Below are 26,563 nucleotides of genomic sequence, written 5' to 3'. Positions count from 1 at the left end.
ACTATGATTAAAATTAATAAAAACATTCCTTTAAAATAATAAAAGATAAAAAAAAAACACATGTATTAGTATGGAAATCCGAACTTGAGGAAGCTCTATAACATATTAAAACTATTATTTATAATGCATATGAGCGTTAACTCTTTTATTTAAAGAGATATTTTTTTCTATTGATTTAAAGGAATACTTTTGCAAAATCATATTTGAAACTATCACGTGATGTGCACATAAATGATATTTATTTTCACAAGAATATATATATATATATATATATATATATATATATATATATAGCAGACGGTATATTAAATGATATAAATAAACTATATAAGTTTTACAATTAATTAATTTCTTTTATTAAAAAATGTGATTAATAAATCATGTAATATATAAAAGTATATTCATAAAATTCCCTTAATATTTGCTCATTTAATTTCTACGGACCAAACTTTTAATTATTACGATATCAGGTGGTTTCTCCCCTGAAAATCTTCATAAATCAATTAAAAGTTGTTGTGCTGAAAAGGATATTGTTTTGTGCCTAGATTCTGTCAAATATTAATTAGCTAAAATGCTAAACATAAGAGAAAAAAGCTTGTTTAGTTAAATAACATATCAATTGTACAATTTTAAAAACTCTTTACTTTGTTTTCTGAAAAATTACCCAGGATATTCTATATAGTTTAATTATTTTTACATCTTTTTTAAAAAATTACAATTTACATCTTTAATGAATGTAAAATAGATTGAACTATAAAATGATATGATTTAAGATGTAAAATGTCATACACATCTTAAAGTTTAGAATGTAAACTATAATTTTTTAAAAAATAAAAAGATTAAATATAAAAATAAATAATCTAAAGGATATATAATGAAAGCAATATTTCGTTTCTTTTAAAAAAAAAAGAAGGAGAGGTAGGTATTTTCTTTTCGTCAAAGCAAACATGATTAATTACATTAATATTTTATGAGCACATAATTGATATAGCAACCGACCAATCAAAATAAATAAAAACAATGTAATAGAAATCAAACAGTATTAGCATTAAGGCAGCTCTCTGCACGTAGCCCTAACTATATATCTCCGTGGAAATGAATATTGTATTGAAGGACAGACGAGGCTTGAGGGAAACCCTATCATATATTATATATATATATATATATATAAATGGTCCTCGCACACTTCACAGGCAAGGCCTCCACATGCACCAGCATTTGACAGCAGCTAGCTGGAGCTAAATGCATGTATAGCCAAAGCAACAAACAAATTAAAAAACATACACTAGAAAAGAAGGAAACTAAGAACCCACTCACCGCCCACCTTAGGCTTTCATCACCCCCATCCGTCAACCTCCAGCAAACAACCTTTCGTAAGCTTTCCACCATCCCATGAAGGCGACCACCTTCTGATTAAGGACCACTTGCTCGCACACAGCAGTGTGTATGTCATTGTGCTTTGTGGTGTCCACAGGCACGTCACAAGTACCACAGCTTGGTGCCCAAGCTCTTGCCTTATCTCCTTATCTACTTGATTTCTTTTGCTTGGAAACTTCAAATTACGCTAGCTTCATCGCTGCTAAGAGAGGGAAAGGTAGGCCATGGCTGTTTCTTTATATCCCCACCTTCCATGGCCTCTCTTCTTCCTCCCCTCATCATCACAGCTCTTAATTTGGAATTATTACAACGGTACAAACATATCACACAACACTGCTAAAAGACAAGACAAACACAGAATTAAACTTGCTGACTAACTAACTAAACTAAAATAACTATTCACTAAACAGTTTAGCTCACTTCAATTTGATTTGTTACAGCTTACCAGTTACCAGTGATCGATCATCATCACTAGAACTCATTTTTGACAGTATCTATTACTGATACGTACTGGTTCCACTACGACTTAATTTCTTTCCTGCCAGAAATTTTCTCCGGCTACATATGCGCCTTGGCTCTAACCAAAAAGATCTTGATAGACTTATTAAGAAAAAAACGATACAGACAGTTAATTATAACTGCTAATCAACGATCTTGTTTTGATCACTCTTCATCAGAATTTTCTGGGAACTTGTTCAAATCGGGTTTCTCTGAAAGTAACACTCGTGAGTTATCTTCCGGTGATGCATGGACAGCGGTTTGTAAGGCATCCACTTTAGCCCCGACTTCAGTGGCTTTCTTGCGTATAGAAGCTGCAGACACATCTCGCAGGTCATCTTCTTGGTATATCAAATCAGGGAAATTAAGCCTAGCAGAAGGGCCTCGCAGATAGAAAACAGCCGTGTCGTATGCACGAGCTGCAGCTATTGGTGTTGAGTAGGACCCAAGCCAAATCCTAGACCTCTTGTTTGGTTCTCTAATTTCTGCTACCCACTTACCCCACTTCCTCATCCTTATCCCTCTGTATGGCTTCTCTTGGTTTTGCTGCCTGCTATGCTTCCGTTTCTCTGTGGTTGCTGTTGAAGTTGAGCTCGGAGTACTTGTCGACGATGTGCAGCACCCTCCTTCCATGGTTAATTTTAACAACTAAAAGTATAAGTTAAAGATCTGGTTGGTGTCTTGTAAAAAAGAAAAACAAGAACCCAGAAAGATTCTGTTGTCAATACTAAAAACACTAAAACGGTTGCTTCTCGAGCTATGGTTTTACTTATATAATATTTAGTGTAGCGTAATATGTAAAGAGATATGAAGAGGTTTGGCTACCTTTGTTTCCTACTTGGCTGCTATTCTGTCGTCTGGGCACGGCCGCCACGTTAATCTGCCTTTAAGATAAATCCAAATTTGGCCGACATAATCCATCACCTCCATCTCTCTCCGTCTTTCTTAATTTCTACATATCATAATATATAATACATTAATTACATTTTATATATTGCGTGTACTATATATATATATATATATATAAACGATCAATATATTTTATATGTATAGTCCTCCTTCATATATGTTAATTCATGTTGCTTATAAACTAAATCATTAAACATGGTACAAATCATGATTATGGGTTAACATACCGACTTAAATTAATATCTGTTTACAAGTATGGTAACTTTTAATTTTAGGTGTTTTCTAAAAATAAATTTGTCTTAAAAAAATATTAAATTAATTTTTATTTTTAGTGTTTTTCAAGAATTTTGATATGTTAATATAAAAAATAAAAAATTATTTTGATATATTTTCATGTGAAAACACTTTTAAAAAATATCATACAACACAATACCAGACAAGCATTAAAAGTGTTGTTTTAATTTTATTTTTTAAAAAATATTAAATTAAATTAAATTATGATTGAAATGAACTGCTTTATACGACAATTTATTGAGTTGATGGATTGGAGATATTTGAAAGTGTGGTAGCGATTGCTATTTAAAGTGCTTTTTATTGGAAATACATCAAAATATTATTTTTTTTTATTTTTTTTAAAAAAATATTTTTAATATCAGCATATCAAAATGATCTGAAAAACACTAAAAAGTTATTAATTTAAAAAAGAATTTAATTTTTTTAAAAAATACTTTTAAAAATAAATAAATTTTAATTTTTATAAATTTAATTTAAAACCCAGCCGATTACTGGTTCTGAACCGGGGAGTTTAGATCGATGTGGATACTTTTCTAAAAATTTTGATTCTCGAAAGATTTAATTAATTTGTCTATGTTGTGATAACTCAGGGATCAGTGTAAAAGGGCATTAATGAATTTTTTCATGAGAAAACACAAGAGAGGTAGGGCTTGTGGGAAAGGGAGTGCCGACGTGTGTAGCCATGCTGCTAGCACGCAAGCACTTCAATAATCTCCACTGAGGTCTTTAGGTCGTCAAGCCGGAAACGTGATCTCTATTTGGATAACAACGATAAGTTTGCAAGGTGTACATGCGCGCGGTCCTAGGGGATCATGCATCTTGGTCGCCGTTTTACAAATAAAATCTTATGTTGTTGCAGCCTTCAGCACAGAGTGAGAGAGAGAGAGAGACAAAAAAAAAAAAGAGGATCTTCAAGTTCTTAAAAATTAGAAAAATCTGAATTAAAAATTTATGAATACATTTTTAAATAATTAATTTTAACTGTTTTGAAAAACAAGCCATAAAATTACTCATAATATCTAACTAATTAAAACCAAATCAAATTAAAACTCTAAAACCTACATGAAAAAAAATATTCAAAATATTAAAAATCAATTCAACCTAAAAGCTTAAGCTGTTAAGTAAGGTTTTAAAATATAATTTATATTTTTTTTAACATATCCTCTTAAGTAAAGGTTACTTGGATTTAAAAAATTACACAGATATACACTATCTCCTATTTAATTTTTTATTAAATAAATAAAAATAATAAAATTTGAATTCGTGATTGTTTTGTCGTCAATACTTTGATATCCATATAAAAAATAATTTTAATCTAATAGCTTAAATTAATATCTAATTTAAACATGTTTCTAATCTTCAACAAGCTGTCCCTTGTAAGATTGTGTTTATAAAATGTTCTGGCAGAATTTTAATCTAATCTAATATTTAAATAAAAAATATATTTATTTTCAAAAATGAAAATAAAATCATTGGACTCGTACATATTTTTTAAAACTTGTAGTTACGTATTGACAATGGTTATAGTCGGTCTTACATGGAAAAATGTATACATAACTCGTCAAGATTTAAAATTCAGAAAGTAATGAATGCCAATTATTCTCTCCTATTTATTTATTTTTTTTCTCTATCGTGTGGTTTACTTTAGAATATGGTTAAGATGATTAAAATCAGCATATTAAAATAATCTAAAAATATAAAAAAAAAATTAATTTTTTAAAAAATAATTTTTAAAAATACTTTTAAAATATAAAATTAACGCCTAAATTTCTATAAAATTGCTTGTATTGCACGGTTTGCACCTCAATATTCCCCCAGGTCTTTGCAAAGAGGAAAAATTAAGAGAGCACGTGGCGTATATAAGAATGCTCGCAGGTCTAATATCTAGGAATATTGCGGTTGTTTGCTATAAACGTCAAATAATTCTAACATTTTTTTATGTTAATTTAATTTTGTCCCAAACAAACTGCTAATTCTACAATGTTACTTAAAATCACAGGAAATAACTCTTAAAAAAAATACAGAAATTAGAATTTAAAAAATCGCATTAAGGCAGTAATAAAAAATAATAATAAAAAGAAGTCGGTGGGCAGTGGATGGACGGAGCATGGGAGTGCCTTCCCACCTACGCAACAACTAAGCCGTACAACTGGAAATAGCAGCAAATGGAGAATTAAGAGCCGGTCTTGGTCCAGAGTTAATCTGTGAAATCAACTCTGGTTAAAAATTGTTTTTTATTTAAAAATATATTTAAATTATTTTTTTATTTTTAATATTATTATATTAAAATCATAAAAAATATTAAAAAATTAATTTATTTCTTTAAAAAAACCAAATATATTTTTAAAATGTATTTACAAAAAGAAAAGAAAAGAAACGGTGGCTAGCCATCTAATTAAAGTTGTTGGACTTCTATTATTTCATATATTTCAGTGCAAAAGCAAGGATTTTGTTGGGTTGTCAGGTGCGTGATGGTTTGGGGATAACTATCACGGGCTTGTATACAACTTCAAAGCATTAATAAATAATGAGTATTAAAGACAAATTAATGTTGAAATAAATAAAAATCACCGTCTCCGTTGACAAAGAAAGTATAAAAATATAAATTATCTAGAACGTGGTTCAGTAATAAAAATTTAAAATTTAAAAAAATTATTTTTTTTATAGTTGTAAATTTGAATTTTATAGTTGCTAATATGATAATTACCAGAAATTTACATAATTATTAGTTTTAAAATTAATTAAAATATATGTAAATTAGTCTATATATCCATATTTATAAAAAAATAAACATAAAAATATAGAAGAGTAAACCAGTCACTGCTCTAGACCTCATCAGACTAGTGCGCACAGTGCTACAGTATTGCATCTGTCTTCTTTTTTGCCACCAAGATCTTCATTTTGCACCATTGAAGACCTAGATGTGATGTGATTTATTGTAAAGTAGAATACAACTATTTGATAAAAAGCATTAATTAAAAAATATATGGTTAATGGAATGTTTAGGTCGAATTAAATGTCCGATTCATTTTTTTAGGTTAAAATCTTGTTGAAAGTAATTCTTCAACGATTCATATTAACTTATTTTTAAAAAAATTATAAATTAAAAAAAAATAACCTTAAAAAATTCTTTGTTTACATGGTTTTACAAACTTAAAACCTTCAATCATGCATTCCAAGATTTTCTAGGTGATGGGATAGTCAAAAGGTTAAAATCAAGTTCACGCATGAAACTTTTAGAAAAAACAAGTCTCAAGATAAATGGGTTTTGAGCTTTAGCCACACACTCACGCTAGGCTAATCCATCCAGAGATAAAATAAACATTATCTTTTGCAATTTGACTAACGAGTAAATAAATGCTGACAAGGAGAAAATCATGCCGTGCCCTAGTTCTATTAGAATACAGTACAAAGACTTTTATTTAAAAAGAAACCTGTAACATCCAGGAGGGATATCTCTGGTTTGATGTGATCACCCAAAATAAAATAAATCAAGTCAAAGCGAAGGCACTGAATAGGGGCAGACAGATGGTTTGAGAGCAATCAAAAATCAAAAGAAATGGAGCAAATTCTGGGATTAATTCAATGAATATAAGAGGCCAGATTGTCATGTTGTTCTTTCCTTCTTTTCCTTGCTTTCTGGTTCTCTCTCATTTTTCTTTTCCAACGTGCTTAATCCGGTCTGCCACAGCGTGGCAAACAAGAATGCCTTGTTGTTTACCTAACCTTGGATTTCTGAATAGAAAAATATTTATTTGCTGGGCAGCAAGGTGGGGAAAAAAAGAGGCGACAATTGGCCAAACTTGGAGATTCAGTCGGCAAAAGATAGCAGCATATCTGCAGAGTTGACTCCATGGAAATCCGATGATCAAAACCTACACCGATCAATCACTACTAGAGCATTTAGGCAGACACAAAAGCATTTAGAAGAAACATTCGCTATATGGTTGTTATGCATGACTAATCCAGCCAGAGCAATTCAATGAGCCACTGAACCTGATCTGCAATCAAAAGCTTGAGCTTCTATATTCACAGGAGTATCATACCAAGCATAAGATTGATGCTAGCATCTTCGGTGACTATATCCTATATGTAAATATTGTCACCTCCTTTTCTAATCCATTCACCAAAGGAAAGTAGTCCAAAGCTCCCTTGGATGATCGTGCCTTGCAACTCCTTGTCCATATTAAAGTTTACTTGTACTGAACTATTGAATGGACAAGACAAACATTGAAGAAATATATGTTTTCCATGATGTGTCATGTGGCTCGATATAACAGAAGCACTGGCAAAATCTGTCATACCCCATCTCCTCCATGGTTGTGTGTGGGTTTTCTTTATCTGGCGGTGATCAATGACCTCATTCATAACATTCTAAAAGCTTTCTTCTTTTTTTTTTCTCAATTTCAACCACTGCATCAAAAGTCCTGGCATAAGATCGGTGGAACTTTATTGATACTGAGCAAGAAAGGTTTCATGCTTCAGAAAATATCAGTCCTTAGTCAATTGATGATAACAGTGCTCAGACAATTGCGTTAGCACACATGCTGCAGTCCACCCAAACTTATTGGATAACCACTTATTTTTCCAACATTTCAACTTTCAATGGACATTATTTAAATTAACGTGATAAAGGATGCAACCTAGGATTATTATGTTAAGGGACAGCATAGCCCATGATTGGAAACTGAGACTGTACTAAGCCATGTAATATAGAATGTTCAAATGATATTTTACATCTGCTAAAACATAAGCAAAATTTCAAATCTAGTATATGATACAAGACAGATTTCATTGCTACACGCATCAAACTTTTGTGGTTGATCAGGAAGCATGTGAATTTTTATAACTAAGCTCCTACATCATCTCAATAGGTTGAGATTCAATTTTCCAAGCTCAAGTCATCATTGAAATTATGTATTTATATATAAACTTGATTGTATATAAATTCATCTGAATAGCCCAAGTCATATTAAGATCGACACCTACATACTAAAAATAGAGAAACTAAAAGACAAAGCTTCATAAGCAGAATATCCTAGATGGATTTCAATGTTCTAATTAATTTCTAGTAAACTAAACATAATAATTCATGTATTAGCTACAACTCTACCCAAAAATGAGATAAACAACAGAGAGCGAGAGAGATAATTTGGGGACAATCATGTACCAGTTTGTAAATCGAATGCAGCGTCATCAACAGTTATATTCAGATAATGAACTGAGCTTGATCATAGAGGAAGTTAGACAAACAAGATGCAGGCAGCAAAATAACATTGTTCATATTCATTCTGCAACTTCCTTAGGCAGCCAACTACTAACACTACACAGTCCATTAAACAGCTGCTTGCATCCATACTATTAACTGAACTATACCCTTATGTTTCCATCCTACGTTTCACTAGACAATGAAATGCCCCTTAAAACCTATGTTCGACCATTACCAAAAACCCCCATCTTCAAGTTCAATTTCCTCATACTCACTATCATATAACAAATAATCTTGCTCATCTTCCTCTTCCCCTTCTGAAAAAGCTGAAATCCTCGTACCATTAAACCCAGACCTCGCCATTACAAGTCCATCAACAAATCCTTCCAAATCATCCCCTCCGTAATCGCCATCCTCATCAAAATCCGTAACCGAAAACAACCCCTCATCATTTTCCAAATCCTCACTCCTCCACCTACCTTTCGGCACCAAATCCTTCTCAGTCAGCTCCCCATTCTCAACCCCAATCCATGGAACCCACAAATCAGCATGCCTCCCCAATGCTCTATCCCTATCACCCACCACGACAGTGCCCAAATTGGCCTCCCTCGCCTTCCTTAAAATCTCCGAAAAATCCGAATCATCTGAAACCAAAACCAACCAATCCACTCCTCTACTCATTGAATGCTCAATTTGTCTCTTCAATGCCCAATCTGCAGCTTGTGGCTTATCCTCCACTGTCTTCACGTAAACCCCAGCTCTCCTCAACTCTGCGGCTAACCCATACCCAATTTTCGGAGTTAACAACCTCCTTGCTTCCTCATTGTACTTATGATTCCCAGATACAAACCTCTCCTTATATCGCTGCCGTTTTTTCCCTTTCAACGATCTCATTCTGTTCACTTTCTTCTGTCTTTCCCTCTCATGTAATTGCTTAAAATGCTTCTTCAAATCCAAATTAGTCTTACATTTGCGCCCACAAACGCCACAGACATAAGGCTGTGAAGGGCTTACAATTTCTTTTCTCTCCAAAATGTCCAAGTGTTTTCTCTCACGCCTTTCTTCAAGCACCCAGTGTGGCAAATGAATAAACGCGTGCCGGTTAGCGTATGCACACATGTCGATTACTTCACCGAATCTTTGTGCTACTGTTTTTAATGCCACCGCCGCCGGGTACGGCGGCCCACGTGGGGGTTTGTTGTCGAGGTCCCATAAAACAACAACTTTGTTCTGTTTTGACGTGTAGATTCCTTGTCTGTTTTTTACCATGTCGATTTCGGATGTCGCAGCTGGGTGGCTGGCGTTGGCTGTGGCGGTGATTGGGCGGAGGTGGTTTTGTGGCCGTTTTGAAGTGAGAGTGAGGTTGCTGCTGCTGAGATTAGGGGTGTAATTGAGAGAGTGGCAGAAGTTGAGGGGTGTTTTGTGGAGGAGAATTGAGGGTTTTAGTAGAGAAGCTGTGGTGGTGTCTATGGCTTTGCAGAGAGGAGTCATGACTCATTTGTGATTGCGAAGAGATCACTCTCACAGTCTCACCCAAAGTAGTGAGAGTTTCTCTGATCTTTTTGGCTGTGGTGAGAGCAGCAGCAGCTAGATAAGGAGAGGGGATAGGGATGGCAATTCCAACCGTCGCCAATGCATACCGGCTCAAACCGGCTTGAATGATAAGAAATTTTTAGACTCAATAATGTTTCGGTAAAATTCGAATATAAAAGTTGGGTTTTAGGCTCAAATCCTAAAATCTAAAACTAACTTGAAATAAATAAATAATTTTAAAATATTTAAAATTATATATATATATATATATATATCAAATTAATTATATATTAAATATTTATGAATTATAATTCGAATTATAAATATTATAGGTGCTAGAAATGATCGGATTATTCGGGTATAAAAATCCATACCATTTCGGGTTAGGTTTTAATGATTATTTTAGATTTGGAGAGTACAAAATCCGATCGTGGGGATCCATTGTCTAGAGGACAGAATTAGAGCTGGGCTTTGATAGACTGTATTAAGCAAATGGGCTGTAAACATAAGAACCCAAGTGGGCTGTTAGTAGCCAACAATGCTAAAATGGGCTTTCAGCAAAATGTGACTGCTATTTTCTAATGCTATTTATCACCCTTTCTTGCAATATATATATATATATATATATCTAACCGTATATAACAGAATAGGTTTGTTTAGGGTGAGAAAAATAATCAAATTAATTAAAAAAAACTTACTTGACATATCAACTAAAAAAAAGATTATTTTTTTTTTATGAAAAAAATCAGCTTAATTCAATTTCATATTTTAAAAACTAGAAAAACCAAATGGAGCATAACCAAATTAGAAGCTTGAATTCATTATAAGAAACTTCATAAAAAAAACATCTAACTAAAAAGACTCATAAACTAATTTAGTTTTTTTAAAAAATAAATAAAAAAAACTAAACCAAACTAAATCGTTGAATTTCAAATAGTTATTCAGTAAAAAGTGTTTCTTTTTTTTAAAAAAAATCAGCTAGAATATGATTTTTTTTAATTCAAACCCGTAGAATCAACGCATGTTCACCCCTAGGACTCTTGATTCCCTCATTGTTGAGAGTTGAGAATGTTGGCGGGCAGTACCATGATGGAAGAATGTATTCATTGAACTTAGCATGAAGAACTCTAGATTCTCTCACCAAATATGCTGATCTTCAACCATAAATTTATGGATTTGTGTGTGTTTAGACCCTTAATTAAATTTGATGATCAAGAAGTTCCAACGTTCGATGACATATCAATTTTGTTTGTTAGTCCCAGATTAATATCCTCTCAGACAGCTCCTCAACCAACCAATGATTTGTCCTGTTAACCCTTGTCCGCAACAAGTATGACATGATGAGATCAAAGAGCTCTTACTTGGATGGTTTTGCCTGGTGAATGTTGATCATGATATATAAAAAGAAAAGATAAAAGGCTTTTATTTGCTGTTGATTATCACACCAGTCACTCTTTCCTTCAATGCTCATCTTTACCCCCCTTTCTTTTTTTCCTTTTCCTTTAGGAAAAGCATTTGCCATTGCCATAACTCACTTTTACCAACTCATCTTTTAATTTTAGACATGTTTCAATTAGTATAACTCTCCTTATTTACCAAGACTCCAACATGTTTCATGCTTTTTCCATAGAATACATGGGTATTAAACTCTATTTATCTAGTAAATCAATCTATAATCTTTTAATTTGATATTTGACTCAAATCAAATTTTAAAGTAATTAGATAGAAGTTGAATCAATTTGGTACGCTAACTTATGATTCGGTAAAAATCTTATTTAAATTTAAAAATAAAAATGAATTGACTTTGTGGAATCCATAATCTAGATTTTTTAAGTATGGTTTATTAACTTTGGTAAAAACATTCATATTAATTAGAACTAATTCTCAGTATTTGTTTAACCAGGCATTGTTGATTGTTCATAGTTTTCCAACAACAAAGGATGCCCTCCAACTTCGGTTTCTCTGTAATCATTATCCCCTTCAATCATGGCAGTTATCTTAAGAAATATGATAATATAACTTTTTTCACAGCTACGAAACAGGATAATTGTTTATTAATCAGATGGTTGCTACTATTTTTAAAATCGATGCCGGGGCTTGCATGATCATCCATCAAGAATATTTCTCCGGTGGGCTCACTGTCAATGAGTTATGGCTTTGTGGAGGTTTTAGCAGAGGCTGGTCATTTAACAAATCCCGTAAACAATTCCTTGATATATATTTGAAAAGTCCTGCAAAGAAACAAGATGAAAACTGGGATGAGTTACCAGTGAGAGATCAAACAAATTACCAGGGAGAGATCAAACAGTCGCCATCGGTGTTCTTGGATCGACACAGGCCAGCGAAAGTCATCATCATAGAAAAATAAAAACAAGATTCATCAGCACAAGAGTTTTCTATGCTGCATCTTACTAGTCTTTCCACCTGTCAACTTGGAAATTAAGAGGCCAAACTGGCATCTTGCTTCTCGATCCCACTAACATTGCATGAACATTAGGGATGAGAGGCTTGGACTTTTCATTAGAGAATAAAACAAGATAAAGACTTGGCCTTTAGAAATGGGGTTCGTGATCGCTTAAGTAGTTAATTAAATAGGATTAAGTCCTTAATTAAATCTTGAAGTAGTCAAAATGAAAGCTATAAAGGTCTTGACTCCCGAGGAAACAAGCATTTATACAAATCCAAGCCCCCACATTCGCTTTTCCCCACAGCCCTCGCCAGTTTGGCAAACACAATGCTTAGTGGCGTCCCCTCGTTGTATGATTCTAGCTAGAATAGGTAGCCTTTTGCAAAGCCTAGAGTCCTTGCTCATTTGTAATGAGACAAATTTTCTATGTGCATGTTTTATGAGCAGTGATGTCCATTTAAAAAAGAATATCATTCTGAATTATCTGCAAGTAGGAAAAGGCAAAGTAAAATAAAATGACGGGGAGTAAATAGACTCATCTTCTGCATTTTTTGCAACATCATCTTCAAAATCTTTTGAGTAAGATTTGACAAGATGAAGCCAATACTATAAACTGCTAGGTTAACAAACAAGGGGGATTGGAAATAACTGTCAGTCGACAAATAACTACCAACAAATCCTACAATAAAATCCTTGTTTCTGTGTTAATGTTTTGCTCTGCTTTTGTAACTTTTTTAACAGTCTCCATCTTTTGATGGTATGGCAAAAGCCCCAAATGTTCCCTCCCAAAAGTCCACATACCAGACAAGAAAGTAGAATTGGTATTTGGACTTGGACTTGGACATTCGGCTTTCTAGAAGTGCTTAGTTACAAGCATGAAGCATCCCTCTCTCTCTTTTTCTCTCGTTAAGAACTCATATGAAACAACATATGCGTTTTTTTAATGAAGAAAGACTGTCTGTTTATATTAATCAATTCTGGATTTAGATTGTTTTAAGTTTACTCAGATTAATTTGTTTTTTAAATTAATAATTTATTATTAGAATTAATTTATTTGATTCGATAAACTGGATGATGAATCAATTTTTTTTATTATTATTATAAAACTTGACATGACTTAAATCATGGATTAAACTGTCGAGTCAGCTGTATTTAATAACTAGGAATGGGACTCCGACGAGAAACGTTTATGACAACATCTCTCTTGAAAAGTTGAAATAGCCAACCTCTTTAGTTCTTTGATTCACATTCGTGGCACTGTTCATTGCATACACCACCCTCTTGCCTTTCTTGAACCATTCACGGTCCACGCCTCTAAAACCCTCTTTCTTTGCAACCTTCTTCTTCTTCTTTCTTATTTTGTTTTTTCTCTGCAAAAGAAATCTTCAAGAAAACCCGCAATTAATCTTAAAGAGATTACAAAAAAAAAAAAAAAACTTCTGAAGGAGAAGGAAGAAATGATCGTGTTGATACATATTTGGTGGGCAGGGGGTGCGGTTGTAGTTGGTTCAGTGATTTTTGCCTTGGCAGTTTGGCGATGTTTTTGTTTCAAAGACCGCAGAGGTACTGTTGATCCGTTAAGAACCAATGGAACTGCAAGCTTGCAGGATGGGATTGCAAAGCTTCACCAAGGGAGCATACATCATCAACCTGGTCAATATGAAACCAAAAGAAGAGGAAATTATAATGTTTTTCGTCGTGGGGTTTCTACAAGACCTTTGTTCAATTGGGCTGATCACCCGGCGCTTATTACTGACGCGGTCGAAAATGGATGGTCTAGATTTTGTTTTACAAGCTACATGCCATCTCCTTCCACGCGATCATCCATGTTAGGTTTATGTGCCGCTGGTGATCTTGGAAGAGAAACAGATACAGAGATAAGCTGGGAAGTTTGTCAAGGATCAGCTGATTTTATGCAGAAGATAAGGCTGAATTCGGGGTTAAAGAAGGTTAATGTAAGCAATCCTTCTCTGTCTGCTGCTTCTGTAATTAGAACTGCTTTGCCTTTACCAGGGCCTCCACTGGGGAACTCTTCTTTTCCCCAAGAAGCCTATTTTGAGATCACAGTTTTGTATTCCCATGGCGACGATCAAGAATCTGCAGGCAAGGCTAAGGAAGGTGAGAGGGCTAAACTCATTCAAGAAAAACCCAATGCAAAAGCGAATTCAGAATCTTTAGTGCATGTAAGCAGCAGCAGAATCAGCAAAATTGAAGAATTAAAGCTCGCCGGCAAAGATGATTTTCAAGGTTCAGCAGTTATGCTATCTGTCGGGCTCACTATTGGAGGCTCTCTTCCCATGAAACTTCCTGGAAGCTATCCAGGATCAATTGGATTCAACTCCAATGGTTCTCTATATCTTGATGGTAAATTAGTTCTCCTTTTATTCTTCTAATCACCCTTTCGGAAAAGGTCTTACATTTTTAAGTTATGAATCAACTTTCGCAGTTAATTTACAGGTTTATTTAACTCAAAAGCTGAGCATTTGCTAAGAGTAATATTAATCAATTCGCATGGTTTCCTCTCTTTAAGGTATGGAGCTTGTGTTTGAATCCGAGAAAGCAGAGTGGGCAAGAGCAGATAAAGTAATTGGCTGTGGATTTGATCCTAGGAATAAACAAGTGTGTTTCACAGTAGATGGAGAGCTGCTACATGTAGTTCATTGCAAGTCAGAGGAATTCGGGACACCCCTCTACCCAACAATTGCAGCAAACAATAACACATTGGTTCTCGTCAATTTCGGACAAAGTGCCTTCAGTTATGCACGTGCAAATGCTCAAAGAACACCAAATCCTTGCTTCATTAGCCCTCTTGTAAAGTCCCCTACTTTGGGCTATGATGATAGCATGGAGCTCTTCTCAATGGGAAGAATCGACTCTCAGTGGCTCAATAGAAGCACCACCAAGGACAGCCACATCAATGGAGCTAATAATCAAGGGCTTGACTTCGATGACGAGTCCGAGGCTGATTTGTTTGAAATTGTCTTGGATAATGGCACTGGAAGATCTCCAAACACCAGGCCTTAGCAGCCAGACGTGAGCATCACTAACCATTTTTACCATTGGTTTCCTCTGTTCCGTGTGAGAGTGGCATGGATTTGCTGTATATGGATGGATTTCTCAATAGTTTCAGCCAATACTCTTTGAAATGCTTAGATAGGGACAGGTTTTGCGAGGAGTACTGATACTTCTCTTTTTCGGTATATTATCAAAAATACATTTATGAATTTGTACAGCCAACACCATATTCTTTGAAGTTGTCTCTCTGTCAATCATTTTCTTTTTGTCAATAAAAGAAAAACCCAAATTCTGTGCTATTTGCTGTACCTTTCCTGTCATTTAATGCCAGGAGACTAGCATTCATAGCCGGCGTATTTTGCCGTGCTCAATAAATAATGGCACCGTCATTCTAAATATAAAAAACCACTCCAGATAAATCCACAAAATTATGCAAATATAATTGGAGGATGAGAAACGTTGATTATGAATTATAAGCTTCGGAGAACAAAACTAGTACTCGTTGATTCTTGAAAAGGTAATGAATGAAAGGGATAAAGGGCACAAAGATGAGGCGCCTTTTTCCCTTTCTTCTTTTCTTTTCTTTTCCTCGCCTTCTTTCTTTTCTGGGTTGCTTCAAAATTTCAAATATAAGATGCCCAGCTTTCCATGAAACGATAATTACATGCAACTTTGAAATTGCATTTTCATCTGCCCATCCTTTTTTATCTTTTCATTTATTAAAGAAAATTACCGTAGACAGGAGCAAAAAATAATGAAGTTTTATAATAAATCAAAAGCTTTGAAAACCAAGAACACATGCTCGGCTAATTGAACCAAAAACAAGTTTCGGATCGATAGAGCGTTTAGCTTGGATTGAAGACGCGGGAGTGAGGTATGAAAGAGCTGCTCCTAGTCCGACAACTAGAGCCAGAACCAAGGATGGCACGAATGGCTCGAATGCATAGATTGGCCCAGACAACGAGACTAGGATAAAAAAGAAAATGGGTAGGTAGAGTAAACACCATACTTATAGAAAGATATTTAAAATATTTAATTTTTATTTTGTCTTACTTATCAAAAGCTTATTTCAAACCTTTATTTAAAAACTAAAAACTAAAAAATTCTCATCATACTAAGTATGAAAAATAAAATAAGAAAACTATTCTTTCAAATAAGAAAAAAAACAAAAAAGGTATAATAATAAACAACAACAAAATAAAAAATTATTAACAAAAAAACTATTAAATAAAACATTTATATCAATCTTCTCAAGTTGGAAGAAATTGGTTAACAAGTTAGACCTTAATCAGAAATTGTCCTCCATTATGAATATTTTTTTATGTGTTGTGACACTTTATAACGACTCTCTAATATTTTTATGTAAATCTTCCTATAATTAATTCTTAACATAATATTTTTGTATAGATTGTTCCATCATAGATCCCATCATCATTTTTTTTATATATGGAAAACAATTTTTTTTATAATGATAACAATTTTTCTTTTGTTTCAGGCAGCTTTTATAAATTTTTTTTAATCAAAATTTAGGTTGATTATATAAAGAATTTATATATTATATTATTTTTCAATCGTATATTTCTATAAAAAAATCAATCAATTATAAATTTTAGTTTGTTTATATTTTATAATAAACATCTCCTTGTCAATTGTTTTTTCTTTTAAATTATCATCATGAACTGGGACTATTTCATTCATCAATCTATAATAATATTCTTTCATTCCAACCCAAAATGAAAATGTGAGAAACAAAACTATATATTGTTTTACCATCTAAGCTATTTTCTAAAAGATTTTTATGTGTATTTAATATTGTGTTGTAAAGTGCTTTTCAAAAAAAAATTTAATTAAAAAATGTTAAAATAATATTTTTATTTTTAACTGTATATGAAAAATATTTTAAAAAACATTAATTTTTACCTCTATAAATAAAAAAAATAAATAGAGAAGAAAAATCTAAGAATCACTTTGAAAATAGAAACAAACGAATGCTAATAATACAAGCATGATATTATCACCAGAAAGAAGACTTCTAACACAAGAAAGCACAAAGCAAAATCAGAGCAAACAGTCTGATCTTCATTTCTGAGTGGAACACTTCAAAGGTCAAAGATAGGATGCAGCAATCAACCAGATATTTTTTTACCACAATGTCTGCCGAACCCAAGAACAAGTCAAGATTCTGGTTGGTGGATTTGAAGATATAAATCAATATTCGAAACTAAGAAAGGTGGAAAACTAGCCAGGTCATTGTTGCCGATGGACTCCGGCATTAAAGTGGCGTCGAGTCACTTGCTTACCACCTCAAAATCAAGGCAGCTAAATTATTGAAGTCTTAAACATGTTGCGAAAGGGAGAGGAAAAAACCCTCTAGGGGGGGGGGTCTGAAAACTCTTCCAGTGAAGTTTTTATTTTTATTTTTATTATAATGTTTATTTAAAAAACTAAAATAAAAATAATATAGAAGTTGTGCTTTATGAATAAAATAATTATCGTGACTTGAAAACGAGACTAGAAAAGGCCTGATATGGGTCGGGTTTCATTTGTCAATCAATTTGGTTGAATTGACAAATGTTGACGAGGGCAGGAGTAGATTGAATAGATTTTTTTAAATAGAAGCCCACTTGGTGAATTAACACAGCACGTGGGCTGAAATGAGGATTTTTCTAAAGGGAGAAAACAAAGAGTTAATTCCTTGACCAGATTACTTATCTATCTGAACGAGATAATATTTTGTACAAAACTTGCCTTAAATCTTCTACAGAAAATTCAAAATTAGTGCCCATAAACGTCTGACTAAAATTTTGTTCGAATAACATGTCACACATTTGACATTAATATGCCCTGTCTGGTATAATTATGAGACCTCGTCTACTGACTTACCTTGAAAGAGATTTAGTGCATTAAATCATCTGGTTAAGTTGTGGATCACTGTATCGTTTTGAGTAAATTATTTTTATTAAAATGAAAATAATTTGTAGAATTGAAGAGATTCATGCAAAGGGAAGTCTTTGAGTGAACAGTTGAGCTCCAGAAAGCCTCAATTAGTACAACTGGCCGGGTATTTAATGTTGAGATTTAAAGTTCAAAATTTTTACAAAATTATAAGGTCCATATTGAAAATTTTTAAGTTCTATTACAAGAACTGAAATGAAACATCTGTAAGCTGAAGGGACGTAAATATAGCTTACACCGTGAACATCCCTGCAGGTCATACAGAATGCGGAAGACTGACCTTACTAGCCTCGCATGCACCTTCTCTAAAATCCAACCCAAATAGCAGTACGCTGTTATTTAGTGTTATAGCATGCTTGCGCCTTGAAGCACATAAAAAAACAGGTTAAAAACAAGGAGTACGTAGATTAGATCGTACACACTCTCATATATAACATAATATCTGATAAAGCTGTTCAAAAGCTTACACTTGCTTTAACCAATTTCAGCAGTATCAGTCAAGGTTTGCCAGTGCTTCGCAGAGGTATAAATAACAATCTTAATGGGCAATCAACATAGGTTTTATATCCAAAAGTTGTCATGTTGCTAACTTGCAATGCAGGAACATGTGGCAAAGCATGACTAAAAAAGCACCCTCCGGTACAGAAATGGGAAGCATAGCTGCAATTGACAATTAACTAGCAGTCAAGTAGCAACACTAAATCACTCTGTTACTTAAAAGGAGGTTTGGAAATATATGACGGGATCTAACTAATATGTTGCAGACATGGTGAAGCAACCAATGCATCAGAGCGTGGGTGGATATTGCTTGGCTTGTTGGCGCACCCTTCTCCTGTACTCAGTCGGGTCCTGCAAAGTCAACCATTGCATCAGCCATGTTGCTTAAGATAGAAATTCAATACGAAACCAATCAAATCAAAGCTGATGATTGAGATGTTGATATAAAAAACCTGGACAAAAAGCTGATAGCCATCAGTTTGCGCAGGATCAGAAGGATTTGGTTGATCAAGCAAATCCTGAATGCCAACTAAAATTTGCTTCACAGTAATGGCTGGTCTCCAGCCCTAGAAAAAACAGTTTTAGAAACCAGGCGTTTTGCAATATGTGAATTATGAAAGAGTGAGCCAACTACTTACATAGTCCTCATTGAGAATAGATAAGCAAACAGTTCCAGAAGGATAGACATTAGGGTGGAAGAAACCTTGGGGGAACTTGCACTTCGGAGGTTTGCTTGGGTAGTCCTCACTGAAATGAAGCGTGAGGGGGAAGAAACCACCCTCCCAGTCTGTCTGTGCATATTAAGGACATGAACATTCAGATGAGTTCGTTGAGCAAACAGCATGTAATGCTGACTTTTATGAAGGTGCATTTCCTGATAACCTAGAAGCTAGAAACGGCTCTTTCTTTCTTTGTAGGAGGGGGTGGAAAGATAATGTAAAGAGGTCAACAACGATACATATCAAACAGCAGATAAATCAAATGAGCACCAAATGCAACTTAAAAGGATTAAAATAGAAATATTGACTCAGGTCCTCTCGTAAAGAATAACATGCCAATTGATCTACACAATAAAAGAGCTATCACATCAAAACATCTCCCACTTCTTAGGTCCTTACATATTTTCCAATCCTATACAACATCTCAATCTCTGAGGATCTCGAAAATATTTTAAAAGGACCTACTTCTAATGTGGCATATTAAGATTCATTTTTCAAACTTGTAGTAAATACTAAAAAGTACAGTGGCCTTAAGCTGCATAGAACTGTCCATTACCAAAAGGGACGCTGACATGAATCGCATTTCTAAGCTCAGAGTTTGATGGCTTGGAGCCTTGAAAGAAATGAGAAGGAATACAAAAAGGACCATCAAGGCATTGCCACTCCCATCCCATATGAAGAAACCCCTTCCCGTAAACCAAAAACAAAACAAAAATCGAGTAAGAGATACTCCTATAGAACCAGAGCAAGAAAACACTTCTTTCAAACCCAAAGACATCCTGAAAAGATTATTTATTCGGGCAGCAACAAAAACAAATGTTCACAAAATTTTCACACTATGACACCAATTTCCTAACACATAAGCCTTCCACCTACCAAATAATACGTTGACTTCAACATTTTTTATTATCCACAGTCATTAATCCTATATTATCCCACCAATCTCAACTACCCCTTCGCTAATCAAGACTAATTACAGTAAGAAATAAAATAAATCATATCAGTTGATGAAAATCAGAAGTAAAACCGTGTAAATCTATAATAATAATAATAATAATAATAATAAAAAGAGCCAGAGAGAGAGAAAATTACAAACCCCGGGTTTGCCAGGTATGATGCACTTCCACACCATCAAATCAAGAGAACCATCTTGTGCATTATCAGGCTTAGCCACAAAACCCTAAACCGAGAATTCACAGAAATAAGACCCAATTGAAGACAAGATAAATGGATAGATAGATGTTAAAGAGGGGCAAAAATGGAAGAAAAGAGAACATACATGGGGATGATTCTTACGCCATGACTTTCTCTCTTCAGCAAGACGACCACGAGCTATCCCTCCTCCTGACATGATCTCTCACTCTCTATCTCTCTGCAAAGACTACCTTGTTTGCTGGATGATTTGGAGTGTTTTTTACTCGGACTTGGAAGAGAGACCAAATGACCGACTCTTCATTCATAGCTTGCAAATAAAATGAAATTGGTTTTGACTTTTGGGACGATTGATCAGCAGTGGGCCTCTCTACCAAATTTAGAAAAGCCCACAATTTGTCAGGCGAGTTTTGGACATTAATTATTATTAAGAATAATTACAAAAACTTTTGATTTAAATTTTACTTGTTTTTTGTATTTTTATAAATTACAATCAAATAAAAAATTTAAAACTAATTTATTGTTAAATATGTAAATTGTTACTAAATATAAAAACTATATAATAAAAAAATATAATTTATGAAAATATAGAGAAAAAGTAAAATTCAGATAAAATTATAAGATAATTTTTCTAATTATCCCTTATTATTATTATTATTATTATTACAGAGATTCTTCCGATGAAGAATCTTAATGGCAACATGCATTACTTTCTCGGGAGACTGTTTAATTGCAAAAAATGATAGAAAAGATGAAAATAATTGAGATAGATTAGACATGTATTTTTTATTTTAAAAATACATAAATCCCTTCTAAAACTGTCCTAAAGATTTATTTCATATTTCTATCTAAGTTTATTCAACCAAATGGCTTTAAAATTATTTCATGGAATGGAGTTGCTGCAACCACAGGTTAAATTTGGAATGCCGGTTGGCAACTGGACTCAGAAAAGTGTGTGCAAATGAAGAATCACCATTGATAGGTAGAAACGAATGAGGACATTAGAGCGTATAAAAACACAACAGAACAGGGGGAATCAAGGTGAATCACTCTTCAGCGCAATGGCAGTCACTGGAGGAAAGAAAGTAAGGTCCTCATACCTTTTTAACAAATGTCAATGACCCAGTTATGCTTCACACACACCTGCTGTCACTACAAAATAAAATGTATTCCAGGCCATCTTATCTTAATCTTGTATGAATAATGGACAACACATTTGTGTCAAAATGTGCTCAGAAGAATTGAAGAGTCCTGCAGTACAGTTCAATAAATACAGCGTGATAGCTTTAAACAATTGTGAATCTATGTCATGAAATGCATAAAAGATTAGAGGCCGGCTACAGCATTCTTCACCGATGGCCATCCTAAGGACAAAAACCATCTCCGAAAACCACTCTATTCGGTCAATTTACTTCCCTAGATTCGCATGAACCTACACTGACATCTAACTCAAATAGTATTATTATCCAGTGTTATTGCATGCTTGAAACACATAAAAAGGTGAAAAAACGAGTATGTAATACAGATCATACATGCTCTCATATAAAACATAGCATCCGATAAAGTTGTTCAAAAGCTTACACTTGCTTTAACCAAATTCAGAAGTATCAGTCATGGTTTCCCATACAGCCAATTTCCAGTACATCATGCTGCTTCGCCATATGTATAAATAACAATCTTAATGGACAATCGATATAGGTTTTATATCAAAAAGTTGTCATGTTGCTAATCCTCTGGTGCAGAAATGGGAAGCATAGCTACTTGACAATTAACTAGCGGTCAAGTAGCAACACTAAATCACTCTGTTACTTAAAGGAGGTTTGGACATATATGATGGAATCTAGCTAATAAGTTGCACACATGGTGAAGCAACCATTGCATCAGAGCGCAGGTGGATATTGCTTGGCTTGTTGGCGCACCTTTCTCCTGTACTCATTCGGGTCCTGCAAAGTCACGGCCATGTTGCTTAAGATAGAAATTCAATACAAAACCAATCAAATCAAAGCTGACGATTGCGATATAGAGATCAAAAACCTGGACAAAAAGCTGGTAGCCATCAGTCTGCGCAGGATCAGCAGGATTTGGTTGATCAAGCAAATCCTGAATGCCAACTAAAATTTGCTTCACAGTAATGGCTGGTCTCCAGCCCTAGAAAAAATAGTTTTAGAAACTGGGCGTCTTGCAATATGTGACATATCAAAGAGTGAGCCAACTACTTACATAGTCCTCATTGAGGATAGATAAGCACACAGTTCCAGATGGGTAGACATTAGGATGGAAGAAACCTGGGGGGAACTTGCACTTTGGAGGTTTGCTTGGGTAGTCCTCGCTAAAATGAAGCGTGAGGGGGAAGAAGCCACCCTCCCAATCTGTCTACGCATATGAAAGACATGAACATTCAGATGAGATCGTTGAGTAAACCACATGCAATGCTGACTTTTATGAACATGCATTTCCTGACCACCTAGAAGCTAGAAACAGCGCTTTCTTTCTTTCTTAGAGGGAAAGATGATGTAAAGAGCTCAACAATGATACATATCAATCTCAAGATAAATCAATCAACACCAAATGCAACTTAAAAAGGTTAAAATAGAAATCATGACTCAGGTCCTCTCGTAAAGAATAAAAAATGCCAATTGATCTGCACGATACAAGAGCTATCACATCAAAACATCTCCCACTTTTTAGGTCCTTTCATATTTTCCAATCTCTTACACAATACTTCTATCGAACCAGAACAAGAAAATACTTCTTTCAAACCCAAAGATGTCCTACAGAATTTATTTATTTGGGCAGCAACAAAAACAATGGTTTGCAAAATCTCAAACTAAGGCACCGATTTACCAATAGCACGTTGACTTAAACTTTTTTACAATTCATGTGTTCCCACTTATCCAATTATCAATCCTATATTTTCCATAATCTCAACTACCCTTTCGCTAATCGAGCTTAATTACAGTAAACAATAAAATAAATCGTATCAGTTGATGAAAATCAGAAATAAAACCGTGTAAATCTATAATAATAATTAGAAAGCCAGAGAAAGAGATAGAGAAAATTACAAACCCCAGGTTTGCCAGGTATGATGCACTTCCACACCATCAAATCAAGAGAACCATCTTGTGCATTATCAGGCTTAGCCACAAAACCCTAAACCGAAAATTCACAAAAATAAGACTCAATTGAAGACAAGATAGATGGATAGATAGATGTTGAGGGGAAAAAATGGAAGAAAAGAGAACATACGTGGGGATGATTCTTACGCCATGACTTTCTCTCTTCAGCAAGACGACCACGAGCTATGCCTCCTCCTGACATGATCTCTCTCTCTCAATCTCCCTGCAGGGACTATTTTGTTTGCTGGATGACCTGGAATGTTTTTTACGCTGCTTGGAAAGACTTGGTCTTTAAATGACAGCCTTCATTCATAGTTTTCAAAGAAAATGAAAGGGAATTTCCCGTTGGTTGACTTTTGATAATGGTTATTAATTCCGACAGCCCACCCGGGGTAAGTCACCGGATCAAAATTTGTTTCGAGCTGAGTTTCATTCATCACGTAGTTTGAAAAACAACATAATTATACTTGATAATAGTGTTCTTTAAAATTGAAAATACTAAAAAATAATAATTTAAAGTAATTTTTTTTAAATAAAAAAAAAAAACATTTTTAAAACTCTAAAACAAACCAACTGTTGATTCACCAGATGATTTGACTGAGTTTTATTTAAAATAATATGATTTTAATTCTTTTTTTAAATATCTCCGTAACATTATCATTTGACCTGGAAAAAAAAATTAGACTTGGGTCACACCAGCAGTAGCTGATAACTGGTACTAAATAGTAGTGGGCCTCAATAAATACACCGGATCCAAATGAAGCCCGTCTACCTCTCAAATTTAACGTGTGTAACTGGGCCTAACTATTACCAATTTTCGAAAAGCCTACAATCTGTGCTGATGATCCATGCCTGGGGATTTTGGGCTTCAGTTCAGACCCAAAAATGTCCCTCTCCTTGAATAAAGTTATTTCAAAACTATTTTTTCCATTGAAGAAAAGAAAACTATATATTAACCGGAATATAATGTTGGTAGTCAATCAAAATAATAAAATCAGTTGAAAAGAGAAGCCCACCAAACTTTAATCAATGTGCCAACCCTACGAGATTGGATGAATTAATATACTATATATTAAGGAAACAACTTGACATTAAAATTTGTTAAACATAAACTAGTGATTGTGATTGCCCTTGAAAACCCAGTAAAGAAAGGAAAAAAAAAGGACCGTGGTCCTCTACCCATTTGTTTTTTTGTGGTTGGGATTGTGTTTTGTTCTAATTACAAATTTAATTATATTTAGCTAATAAAACAACAGTATAGTTTTGTATGAACCGTACTAAAATTTTGTTTTCAAATACTATAATTTATGGTTTTTTTAATCCGTAATCGAAACACACGTTTATTTATGAAGCTTTCCAAGCTGTGGGGCATTAACATTACAGCCATGAGCACATACAGATTTGACTGGTGTCTGGAAATTGAGCAATGACCCATGCGCATGATGAACAATAGCAATCTTGCACATGTTGTGTCTCTCTACAATTCTAAGCTTTTAAACGTTGGAGCCCATGGATAAAGACGATCAAGATAGCTTTATGGGCATCTAGCGGTCTTTACCAAGACAATACATGATGGAAGACAAAACTGAAAGAAGCACACAACACTTGCAGATTTGACAATTGGATTGCATAATCCTTTTAGAGCTCACAGGAAGAGGGCCACGGTGATGATTATAGCATTGGAATCTAAATCTATTCTATGCATGAAGCCTTACACGGATTATTTAATGAGTGCTTGAAAAAAAGGAGTGCACTGATTAACAGAACTACGTGATTGGATAGTAAGATGGTCCAAATTAGTCTTAATAATGGGGTTAATAATTCTAGTTAATAAAGGAGAGTTGTCACCGAGTCTGACAGAATGAGAGGGGGCGGAAAGATGGCGGAGCTTGGATAAAAAGAAAGGATTAGGAATAAATGCTGTGATGTAAAGGAACTCCAACCATGTGATGCAAAAGCTCACATGCTGCTGTGGGGGGAAAGGGCGGGGGGGTGAAGAGGATGGAGGTGTGGGAATCAAGAAATCACAGCCTGGCCTGTGCACAAGGAGCTTTTCCTCTCTGAGATTTAAGAGGAAAGCAGCTGCTGCAAAATGCGTTACAACGCGACCCTAATCCATCCAATCATGCGGCTTTCCCCGTGGTCCAGTGACAATCATGTGTTGGGTTAACACAGTTTGCTGGGTTTCTAACCGTGTTTTTTTACTTGTAATATAGTTTTCACCGCGCAGATAAATCATGAATACATGTTGATGGACAAAAGGAAAGAAGGGAATCTGCGTTATCGAAGCATATTGGCTTCCATGATATACCATGTTAAGAAATTGTCGAAATCTACAGGTACAGGAGGGAGGGACCTCGCCGTAATTTAATTTATCAGGACATTCTTCTACTTATATGATGGCATGTGTAGGAAAGGAAAAAAACAAGGGTAAGATTTTTGTCCTTGGCTATACATGTGAGACGGGCTTCCATTTCCTCCCTCCAAGTTGGAGAACAAAGAACCGGTGCGTGTGTATAATATAATGTGATGATTGGAGATTTCCATTGCGATAAAACTGTTGGACTAGACCGTACCACGCCTCAGATCGGACGCCGGCCTCGGTACTCTCTCGACACGGGCCACGCACCGCAGTCCTTGTTAGTGTACTCGGGACTTGGCCTGGTTGTGGTTGGATTTTATGTTAAGTTAAATTTGAAGTAAATCTGGTTAAATTTTTTTTACCCGGTAAATCAATCATTGACACATTTGACTTGGTTTGATGTTTTGAAAAAATAAAAATCTTTCCTGGACTAACATTGTTTCAGCTTTTTTTTTTTTTTTTTGGGTAAAAAACCATCAAGATAACGTTGTATTTATTGATCCACTCACTCAATCCATG

The 26,563-nt window shown here is 34.4% G+C and overlaps 5 protein-coding genes across 7 annotated transcripts; 1 reads left to right on the top strand and 4 right to left on the bottom strand.

The window, feature by feature from the left end:
- Positions 1-902: 902 nt before the first annotated feature.
- On the bottom strand, positions 903-2,737 carry LOC118036093 (ethylene-responsive transcription factor RAP2-1). 2 transcript variants are annotated; one of them, XM_035041795.2, is made up of 2 exons: positions 1,823-2,737; positions 903-1,713 (listed from the first exon to the last, which is right to left on the bottom strand). In XM_035041795.2, the coding sequence occupies exon 1, from the start codon at positions 2,506-2,508 to the stop codon at positions 2,041-2,043; it is 468 nt and encodes a 155-aa protein (XP_034897686.1). In that variant the 5' UTR covers positions 2,509-2,737; the 3' UTR covers positions 903-1,713; positions 1,823-2,040. The 2 variants fall into 2 exon arrangements, with proteins under 2 accessions (XP_034897686.1, XP_034897694.1); XM_035041803.2 differs by having other exon boundaries at positions 903-1,710.
- A 5,598-nt stretch (positions 2,738-8,335) lies between these two features.
- LOC118036106 (uncharacterized) lies at positions 8,336-9,952 on the bottom strand. The gene has a single exon (XM_035041816.2). The coding sequence runs from the start codon at positions 9,776-9,778 to the stop codon at positions 8,519-8,521; it is 1,260 nt and encodes a 419-aa protein (XP_034897707.1). The 5' UTR covers positions 9,779-9,952; the 3' UTR covers positions 8,336-8,518.
- A 3,462-nt stretch (positions 9,953-13,414) lies between these two features.
- On the top strand, positions 13,415-15,559 carry LOC118036113 (uncharacterized). The gene is made up of 2 exons (XM_035041824.2): positions 13,415-14,591; positions 14,758-15,559. Exons 1-2 carry the CDS (start codon positions 13,685-13,687, stop codon positions 15,249-15,251), a joined length of 1,401 nt encoding a protein of 466 aa, XP_034897715.1. The 5' UTR covers positions 13,415-13,684; the 3' UTR covers positions 15,252-15,559.
- Positions 15,560-18,582: 3,023 nt separating this feature from the next.
- On the bottom strand, positions 18,583-20,870 carry LOC118036123 (SUMO-conjugating enzyme SCE1). Of its 2 annotated transcripts, XM_035041836.2 has the most exons (6): positions 20,694-20,870; positions 20,511-20,594; positions 19,334-19,486; positions 19,148-19,261; positions 18,949-19,046; positions 18,583-18,857 (listed from the first exon to the last, which is right to left on the bottom strand). In XM_035041836.2, exons 1-5 carry the CDS (start codon positions 20,763-20,765, stop codon positions 18,984-18,986), a joined length of 486 nt encoding a protein of 161 aa, XP_034897727.1. In that variant the 5' UTR covers positions 20,766-20,870; the 3' UTR covers positions 18,583-18,857; positions 18,949-18,983. The 2 variants fall into 2 exon arrangements, with proteins under 2 accessions (XP_034897727.1, XP_034897722.1); XM_035041831.2 differs by having other exon boundaries at positions 18,583-19,046; positions 20,694-20,869.
- Positions 20,871-22,067: 1,197 nt separating this feature from the next.
- Positions 22,068-24,096, bottom strand: LOC118036141 (SUMO-conjugating enzyme SCE1). The gene is made up of 5 exons (XM_035041843.2): positions 23,813-24,096; positions 23,633-23,716; positions 22,787-22,939; positions 22,601-22,714; positions 22,068-22,509 (listed from the first exon to the last, which is right to left on the bottom strand). Exons 1-5 carry the CDS (start codon positions 23,882-23,884, stop codon positions 22,447-22,449), a joined length of 486 nt encoding a protein of 161 aa, XP_034897734.1. The 5' UTR covers positions 23,885-24,096; the 3' UTR covers positions 22,068-22,446.
- Positions 24,097-26,563: the final 2,467 nt, after the last annotated feature.

Source organism: Populus alba, chromosome 14 (genome assembly GCF_005239225.2).
Source record: "Populus alba chromosome 14, ASM523922v2, whole genome shotgun sequence".
Taxonomy (NCBI): domain Eukaryota; kingdom Viridiplantae; phylum Streptophyta; class Magnoliopsida; order Malpighiales; family Salicaceae; genus Populus; species Populus alba.
This window is presented reverse-complemented; position numbering and strand designations above follow the sequence as displayed.

Excerpts from the sequence above, each read along its gene's own strand:
- LOC118036141 (XM_035041843.2), bottom strand. The coding sequence starts at position 23,884 with ATGTCAGGAGGAGGCATAGCTCGTGGTCGTCTTGCTGAAGAGAGAAAG. Across the intron at positions 22,940-23,632 it reads TCATACCTGGCAAACCTGGG|ACAGATTGGGAGGGTGGCTT; the intron begins GTTTGTAATTTT and ends TCATATGCGTAG. Across the intron at positions 22,715-22,786 it reads CTATCCTCAATGAGGACTAT|GGCTGGAGACCAGCCATTAC; the intron begins GTAAGTAGTTGG and ends TATTTTTTCTAG.
- LOC118036113 (XM_035041824.2), top strand. The coding sequence starts at position 13,685 with ATGATCGTGTTGATACATATTTGGTGGGCAGGGGGTGCGGTTGTAGTT. Across the intron at positions 14,592-14,757 it reads TGGTTCTCTATATCTTGATG|GTATGGAGCTTGTGTTTGAA; the intron begins GTAAATTAGTTC and ends CCTCTCTTTAAG.
- LOC118036123 (XM_035041836.2), bottom strand. The coding sequence starts at position 20,765 with ATGTCAGGAGGAGGGATAGCTCGTGGTCGTCTTGCTGAAGAGAGAAAG. Across the intron at positions 20,595-20,693 it reads GGCGTAAGAATCATCCCCAT|GGTTTTGTGGCTAAGCCTGA; the intron begins GTATGTTCTCTT and ends TTCTCGGTTTAG. Across the intron at positions 19,262-19,333 it reads CTATTCTCAATGAGGACTAT|GGCTGGAGACCAGCCATTAC; the intron begins GTAAGTAGTTGG and ends TGTTTTTTCTAG.
- LOC118036093 (XM_035041795.2), bottom strand. The coding sequence starts at position 2,508 with ATGGAAGGAGGGTGCTGCACATCGTCGACAAGTACTCCGAGCTCAACT.
- LOC118036106 (XM_035041816.2), bottom strand. The coding sequence starts at position 9,778 with ATGACTCCTCTCTGCAAAGCCATAGACACCACCACAGCTTCTCTACTA.